Source organism: Arachis duranensis, chromosome 4 (assembly GCF_000817695.3).
Source record: "Arachis duranensis cultivar V14167 chromosome 4, aradu.V14167.gnm2.J7QH, whole genome shotgun sequence".
In the NCBI taxonomy this organism is placed as follows: Eukaryota; Viridiplantae; Streptophyta; class Magnoliopsida; order Fabales; family Fabaceae; genus Arachis; species Arachis duranensis.
Genome location: NC_029775.3, coordinates 118,059,065 through 118,067,904, shown reverse-complemented (window position 1 = coordinate 118,067,904; position 8,840 = coordinate 118,059,065). Strand labels below are relative to the sequence as shown.

General features: G+C 35.3%; 1 protein-coding gene and 1 long non-coding RNA gene across 2 annotated transcripts in view; one reads left to right on the top strand and one right to left on the bottom strand.

Annotated features, from left to right (window-relative positions):
* The first annotated feature begins 1,549 nt into the window (after positions 1–1,549).
* LOC107486568 (uncharacterized) lies at positions 1,550–2,427 on the top strand. The gene is made up of 3 exons (XR_001591678.3): positions 1,550–1,633; positions 2,031–2,099; positions 2,209–2,427. It is a non-coding gene; the product is annotated as an uncharacterized LOC107486568 (long non-coding RNA).
* Positions 2,428–3,079: 652 nt separating this feature from the next.
* The window catches only part of LOC107486569 (AUGMIN subunit 5), a 6,468-nt gene continuing 707 nt past the window's right edge, over positions 3,080–8,840 (bottom strand). The window contains 10 exon segments of the mRNA XM_016107121.3: positions 3,080–3,576; positions 3,830–3,962; positions 4,134–4,364; positions 4,686–4,849; positions 5,580–5,765; positions 6,086–6,295; positions 6,803–6,976; positions 7,056–7,197; positions 7,526–8,068; positions 8,627–8,831. Of these exon segments, the coding sequence (XP_015962607.1) occupies positions 3,448–3,576; positions 3,830–3,962; positions 4,134–4,364; positions 4,686–4,849; positions 5,580–5,765; positions 6,086–6,295; positions 6,803–6,976; positions 7,056–7,197; positions 7,526–8,068; positions 8,627–8,831 (2,117 nt within the window). The 3' untranslated portion in view covers positions 3,080–3,447.

The following is an 8,840-nucleotide window of genomic DNA, read 5'->3' as shown; positions in this document are numbered from 1 at the left end:
CTACGGGCAGCATATGTTCACAGAAAAAGGGTTTAAATCGATTTAATTCAAACAAAAAAAGATTAAACCGGATTAGAATGAAAAATAAATAAAATCGATCCAGCTTAAATTGCAATAAATTATATACATAAAATCAAATTGATATTTTAGTTTCCCCAAAATACATATTGCACCACAAATTCCATTTCCTTATTCTTATGTTTGTCCTTGTTTTTGTGTTTTGAAAACAAAGTACTATCTTTGTTTATCATAATTTTGTGGAAGGACAAAGTGATCCTTTTTAACTAGTCCCTAGCAATTTAAGCAGCTTTTTTTTCGATCGATTGGAATGAGTGAAACTCGAATCCAAGACTTTTAAATGAGGAGGAAGAATTTATGTCATTTGAGTTATAGTTCCTTATTAAAATCCTATTAAAGGTGATTTAATTCGGTAACAAAAGTATTGTTACTTTTTTTTTTTTTGGTCAAGTATTTTTACTTTTTTTCTGGAACGGAACTTTAAACGAAGTTTTGTCATAAAAGATAAAACTAAATGTTTTGTTTTTCTTAGCTTGAACTACATGTTAAATTCAAAAAAAAAAAAACTTGTTGGGTCATTGTTTAGAGAAAAGTACTTTTGGAATGGGACCAAAAGAGCATATAGCCCAATATACTAAAAGTTCTTGGGCATCCAAAATTCCCAATTCAAAACCCTAGGTTATCAAACCTTGGGCCCAAAACGAAACCCTAACCAAACTATAAATATCAATTGTCGCCTCAACCAGTTAGGGTTTCTTCCTCTCTGCATCACCATCTACACACAGTTTGCTCTCTTGCCTGTCTCTTCCAGAGTCCAGCGACAATGGTGGCCGCCAAGAAGACCGTAACCTCTCTCTGCCTCTCTTTCTCTCTCTGTTCACACTGGATATTGTTGATCTGCTACTTTGCTTAAAGGTTTCTGATTTGGCGTTTTGAGCTTCTAAAATGACATTGTTTGTGTGGTTTGAACTTGATATTATGCAGAAGAAGACTCATGAGAGCATCAACAACAGACTCGCACTTGTCATGAAGAGTGGCAAGTACACTCTCGGTTACAAGACCGTTCTCAAATCTCTCAGAAGCTCCAAAGGTATTCCCTTTATTTATTTTAACGATATTTCTCTGCTGAGAAGCTAGGGTTTTTTTTCCTACTTTTAAAAATGGAGCTTTGATTTGTGGGATTTGAGAATCTGGATTGCTTTAGTATGTTATGAGCTAAGGGTTCTTTTAATGGTCCAAATTTAAGTTGATTTGGTTCTCTGAGTGTAGAAATGATGAATACTATTAGAAGTTTTCAATTTTTTTTCGTTTTAACTTTGAAAACTTAATAATTTTGTATTTTCAATAAATTTTTTCTCAATTTATAAACATGTGCCCTTAGCTAAACGCTTAGATATATCATATGTGCTGTGGTTATTTTGATTATGAATGCTATAACTTGCTTATAGTTATTGGGGAAGATCTGTTTTGTGTGTATGTGTGTGTGTTTGTTTCGTTTGCTAAGTTTATATATTAATTTAAATGATTTGGTTTAACAACTGCCCACCATTGAGGAAGTCAGAAATAGAGTACTATGCCATGTTGGCAAAGGTTGGAGTACATCATTACAATGGGAGTAAGTTCTGAATCTCTCTCTAATGTTATTGTGTTATTAAGGTTAGCTAGAATTCGAGCCTCTAGAGTCAGCATCAGTTGATGTAAAATTAGAACAAGTAGCTGATGGATATTTTTATTACTGTACTAGTCTAAAGCGATATTGTTTTGCATTGCTTCGCACGCAGCTTCATAATGAAGCATCTATCTGTTTGAAAAATGTTTTCTTATTCTGTGAGCATTTGGTATTTTGATTTGTTAGCGAATGGTATTTTCCGAGGAACATGATGCAAGCTTGTTGTTTCCATTTTCTCAAATTTTTAGGTTGATGTCTACCGGAATTTGTCGATCAACTCGCATTATTTAGCTTCCTGTTTCATTCTGTTTTTATTAAACAAATTATTTCTTGTTGATTTCAGACAATGTCGACTTGGGCACTGCATGTGGAAAATATTACAGAGTGTGCTGCCTCAGCATTATTGATCCTGGTATAATTTCTTTCCATGACTACTTAAAATTCCACACAATATGTTATAGCAAACCAGTGATGTCTATTTAGGTTTTTAATGACACGATTGTTAATTATCTTATTTTCAGGTGATTCTGATATCATTAAGACGCTGCCTGGCGAACAGTAAAAGTAGAGTCGAAGTTTTTTTTGCTTGCGATGTTCTGTTTTCAGTTGGTTCAGACAATGTTATATGAAAAATTTTTATTTAGTTTTAAGCTATTTTGTACGAGTTGCATTGCTTTTGGGATTCTACATTCTAGCAGATACGCATCTGAGTAATTTTACCATCAAATTTTTTAGATATATATTTCTGAGTAACATAGATAAACATCCTTTATTCTTTGTTTTACGGTACATGCAACATGGCGATAGTAAATTTGCAAGTCCGGAAGAATTGTTTAGTTGATGAAAACTCAAGTATGTTAAATTGTTACATAATAAAATTTGGCTATGTAATGTTTACACTAAAGTTAATTTATATGTTGGAATTCAAATATACATAATAAAATTTGGTTAATAGCTGATTTTGATGAATGAATAGCATTTTTAAATAAAATTAGACCTAAGGTTGATCACATGCCAGAACAAGATAATGAATATGTTTAGTTTGAGTGTTCATAATCAATGGTGCAATCGTTACTCTTGCGTCGTTGGGAATTATATATTTTTCAAGATGATTATGAACACTTCCGAATACCAAAGTGCACATTACTTAGCAAGTATAAAGAGCAATTAATTTTATTTTAGTATGAATTTAAGCATCAAGTTTTTATAGTCTCAGATTCATCACGAGCTTATCTTGTAGCACTTTGATTAAGTTCGAAAGTTCAGCCTATTACATCATCTTGGCAAAATTAAAATATAATATAAAATTACCAAATTGTACACACCACTTAAACAATATATAGAGTAAATGAAGCTGAAAATGCCTTCAACCTCAATTAGCTAAACAAACAATTTACAACCTCTAAAATAAAACATTGCATTGCCATTTGCCACTAGCTGTTAATCACATTCAGTGAAAAGAACAATCAAAACCACCACCTAAACTCCAAAACCAGCCAAAATCACACTTCTAGATATAAAATGGGCAAGGGAAGTAGGGGTGAGGTTCTTGTGCCTGTGGTCTCTTGTCAATCAAGAAACGTAGAGAAGTCCCATTTCCATCTCAAGGTAAGTTTACCAGAAAAGGTATTCCCAGTCACGGCATGCGAAGCTGAGGCTGGAGGATATTAAGTCTTCAATGGTGACAACAAAGTGGGAAGTGTTTAGACAAATGGGAATCCTCAGAAAGTTCATGCCTTAAGGGTGCTCATTCATGTTACTCATGATGCTCCTCTATCATAAAATGCAAGAAGCTGCTTAACGTGGTTATGCCATGCAGCTACATTTTGCCCATCCACTGTCACCCAGTCAACAACCGTCGATGCCGGTTGCTCCCACCATTCATCAAGCTGCATAAAAGGTTAAAAATCAGGGATTTAAATGGAAACTGCAAAAGGGATATGAAAAAAACCAGCAATTCTGATGAATTTTCTTTATTCATCCATGTGTATGACACTTTGCTAAACAAATATGCAACAGGAAATTGTGGCGAAAGTTTTCCAGAGAGAAATTTGGAAACTGCATGAACCCATCCTATAATTTTTCACCTCAACTTCAATTATTATATTAACTTGATCAGTAATAATAACAGTGGTAACTCACCAAACCCCTGACATATTTACAAGCTTCCAAGCTCTGCTGAGCATTCAAAACACCAGCCTTAAGTTCAGGCAACCATTTCTCCATAACAGTCTTGTCTTGTTCTGCAGCCAAACTCAGAGAATAATTTGTTGTCCTGCATCAATACGTCAAATGTCAATAAAGAAGAAAAAAGAGCATTCAAATTCTGAAGGTATGAATCTGAAAAGGATGGAAAAGGTAAGTTATCCTGACCTTCCAATTAACTGATAAAAAAAAGAAAAATCGAATTTACATGTTAAATTCTGGCGTTAGATACAATATTTACCTTTCATATTCCTGTTGAACACAATAAGCATGGTTTAACAAAGCATGACCACTTTGAACAAGATCCCTTCTAATGTGAACAAGATTAATAGCCTTTAATAAATCTTCCAACACACAAGCTTCAGAGCCACGAAGTTTCAGACAGAACTCCAGGGACTCCAACACAGATGCTAATATATATATATATATATATAGCTTTTATGCAAAAGCACATGATAAGTCCTTACAATTTCTCTTCAAATTACATGAAACAGTAATACATAGACTTGAAACAATAAAAATAAGATATATATTGTTATACAAAGTTAATACCCTATTTACTGATGCTATAGGAATTACCTGATCGCAGGTCAATAAAATAGACTATGTTGATCACATCATACCAACCTCAAATTCAAGTGACAATTTTATTTCACCCAAAACAATTTACATAATTGATAATGCATGAGATCCTAACCTGATAATGCATGAGATCCAAACTCCAAGTCTCCAAAACACTTAATAATCAGAGACATCTTACATAGCCAATTGGGAATGCAAAACAGTAATATACATACCAGCTGGATACTGAAGGGCGGCTGAAACACGGCATATTGATGGAATCGCTGATGGATCCCGAGCACCTGCTCTTGCTGTTAAAATCGCTGCATTCATTTCTGCATTTGCAACTGCTTCCTGCCCTGATGATCCACTGGCCCCCATGGCTTCTAGCAGTGCCTAAGTGAACCAGTATTGAAGATAAAGTTATGTTGAAGCACGACACAATATGAGACGATTAAATACCTAACGCAACTCTTTCCACAACAAAACAACAAATATAGTCTTTTCCCACTCACTAGGTGGTGGGGTTGGCTCTATATGGGTCAAGCCAAGTCATAATCTTCTGTCATGAACTATATCTGTATAAACAATTTATATCAAAAGTCTCTTTTTAATAATTCAACTTACAGTTTTTCTAGGTCTTCCTTTACATCTAATTTTTTATTCTCACCTATCTGGTTCACTCTCCTTACCAGGGCCTCTATAGGTTTCCTTTGTTCAACAGAGGAATCTACAAGCCGAGATTCCACTATCTACTCAACAATAGGGGCAACCGCAAGTGTTTTCAGGTGCACTCATACCTAATTCTATCTCTTCTAGTATGGCCACCCTAAAAATTACCCCTCAACTAGTTTAGCCTATCTGAATAATGAACATATCTTTAAGTGAGTCATGTTCCTAAAGGTGTTAAGAAAAGTTAGGTGTATCTGATCACTCTTGTTGCTTTCTTGATTTTATTTATTCATGTTCCTTGTTTTAAACTTCAATGAACTCAGAACTTTGAATACCAAAATGTCGAGATGGGACATCAAAAAGAAACTCCATCTATCAAATTACCATGCATCAACCAACAAACCATGCATCAACAAACAAGTGGGGGGAAATTTTCTGTTGAAACATTATAAACCTGTGGGGAAGAAGGAAGCATGTAGAGGCTATTATCAGGACACCGACAAAAGGTAGACACTTCCTTCTCAATAAGATCTTTTGCACTATTTGAAGTCTCAACAACAACAGCACATGCTGGAATTATAGTGCTTGCAGCATACTCCCTAGCAGTTAATGGTTGCTGACCCCAAAACAATGCAGCATCCTGCAATATGTGATTAACAAGGGGGTAAAATAAAAATTCAAAGAACTATTTTTCCCTAAAAAATAGAAACGGGGAAAAATATACACTGCAAAAAGACAATGTGTCAGAAGCAAGGGATATGAATTCCATGCCAAATACCAACACTGTACATAAACTTCGCTAATATCCATCATCTCAACAGTCAATGCAAATATTGGCCAATTAAGTTGGAAAAAGTGATCATCTTAGGATTCTAACAAGGTAAAAGCACCACCCAAGGATGAACAATAAAGATACCAGAGTTTCACTTATACAGGAAAGATGGAAATAGTGGAATTTACCTTATTTGCGTTAAGTAATGCTGTATATATGGTCTCAAGTTCTGATCTTCGAGCATCAAACTCTTCGATCTTTTTCCACTTTTTTTTCAGAGAATCTTCAGCTTCCTTCCTCTCAGCGCACAACTTATTCAGGCGTTGTATTTCAGACATCAGGGTATTTAGGCTTGCCTTTAAACCAGCAACTTCTCTTTCCTTGGCCCAAACATCAAGCTGAAAACAGGAACCATATAAAGAAATGGAATATTTAAATGCTTAAATTCTTAAATTAAATAGGAAAATCTAATCAGGTAATGAAAATGGGATCCTAAATAATTTAAATGAAAATGCCATAACCAAGGATTCAATCAACCCTGAAACATATAAGGTGGTAAATTCTTATTTCTCCTGCCTTAAATGGAGAATATAGAATTTGATTGTATCTAGAATTGAAAATTTTTGCTAAACCCAATTTAAGTCCTAATAACCACAACAATAAATACTAGATGAGTGATGTAGTATCTAAAAAATATTCCTAAACATTCTCCAAAATAATAAATAAAGTAAAAATACATATGTTAAATGTCTTGAAAACTTAAAAAGCAATCAATTCTTCCCTAATTAGAAAGATATTTAGGAGGGGATGTGGAGGCGCTTGCGCGTGCGCGCACATTATACTTTGTAACACTTTCTATCAAGGTAAAAATGTAACTAATGGACTTTATGTTTTGAAGAGAAGACCTCAAGTTGCCTAAGACTTCCAACATTCTGAGACGTGCTTCCAATACCAATTGAGCGTGATGGAACATCAGTGCCACCATACAGACGTCTCATAAGTTTCTCGGACAAGTCCTTTGCCTCAGCAGCCTTGTTTAATGCATCTTCGGTAGCCAAAAATTGCTGAACATGAGCTTTCTGTAAACAGAGATAGAACACTAGCTAAGTAATTCCCCTTATGAAGATAAAGTTGTGCAGTTCAAGGCAGAATATAGACCTGTCTCTCAAGAAGCTGATTTTGACTTCCTCCTGGAGGCACATCAACTCCAATCTTTCCATTGCCATAAAGTTGATACTGTAGAGGAGAGCTCCCATCAGAAGTGGAAACATCCATCACTATGTTATTTTCATATTTGTACCTGATTGAAGGATTCAAGTTTGAATTTATAACAGCTATACAAGAAGTATTTCCTTACTGCTAATATAAAACTAGTGGAACATTCATAAACTGCTTCCAATCACTACGTGAACACTATTGATATTTTTCTGGTCATCGTCAGAATGGGTACTAAATCACCTATGGATCTTCATTATGCATTGCCAATTTAGTATTTCAGACTGAAAAAAGTTTTTAACAAAAATAAAGTAACAATGATTTAAGGTTTCAACAAAAGGTCAAAATTCAAATAGTATATTAACAAAAGAACCAAGAGAACGTGATGAATAGGAATACATATATTCCCATACCTCAAGGTCTCTGCATCAGCTTTAACATCAATTTTCTCTATTTCTCTGGAGATTAGACTTTTCAGCCGATAAGTGTAAGCAGTAATTGCCTGAAGCAGCTGAGGTGGACTCTTAAGGCAATTTAAAATTATAGTTCTAACCTCTTCTGGAATTTGTCCATCAAAATCAAACCCCAACTTTACTGTTTCTGCCTGAGGATTTGAATGAATGCCACTTCCTTCATAAGCAGGAAAAGAATTCCGTATTTTATCAACCATGTAAGCTACAAGACATTCACAAGCCTTTCTAATATTCTTTTCCCTAGTGGTTTCAATGAGAATGACATCGTCTGCAGATTTACCACTCTTAACAGTAGAATAAACAGCTTCCTTCTCATGTTTAGCACTAAAACTGTTGGTTGCTTCAACAGAAGAATCAAGACCTGATCGTTGAGCATCCAATGCTTGATTTACATAGTGACAGAGACGTTTATGATATTCGGTAAATATTTTTGCAGCTTCTTCACACTGTCTATCATAAGCCTCCAACATCACCTGCTTGTGCCTGCAAAATCAGCTAGTAACTCAGACACTTCCATTGTTTCAATTAGTCAATGGCATAAATCACCACAATCTCATTCTTATTTTTCCCACATATCATCTATATTATATTCTATAGACACAGTATATGAGAGGGTATAATGGCATCTTTTTTTTTAATCTATGTAGCTGATCACACCAATGGGGAAAAGGCTTATTGTTGCAGCTGTTTTGTTGCTTCAAACATATCACCAGCATAGACCCAAGTACATAAACCTTCTTTTTAAACAGAAATCATAAATCATTTACATTCTAATTTCTTATCATTAAACGCATATTTCTAATCACAAAATCATATCTCTATCACTAGCTATTATACTACCTTACTTGCATCTCAGATACTGTCCTTAACAAGGCTTCACTGACCTTTCCATATACACACACAAATCAGGGTAAGGCAAATTCTACCAATTTTTCTGCTATCCAATATGTCCTCTCTCCTTTCTAACAATCATCAAGCACAATACACAGAAATTAGGACAAAATATACAAATGTAAAGATAAAAAACAAACAGAAGTGGACCTATAATTGGAGCGTTCATCAAGCATCCTCTTCCTCTCGGTCTCTTCTCTCGAAACCTCAAGCATCCTCGCCCTCAAATCTTTCCTCTGCCTCCTCACGGCGTTCCTCAGCCTCTCAACCTCCTTCTCCGCTGCCTCCCGCTCCTGTAACGCCGCCTCCCTCGTCTCCGCCTCCCCTCCGGAGATCCTCTCCTTCCTCCTCCCTCCGCCTCCCA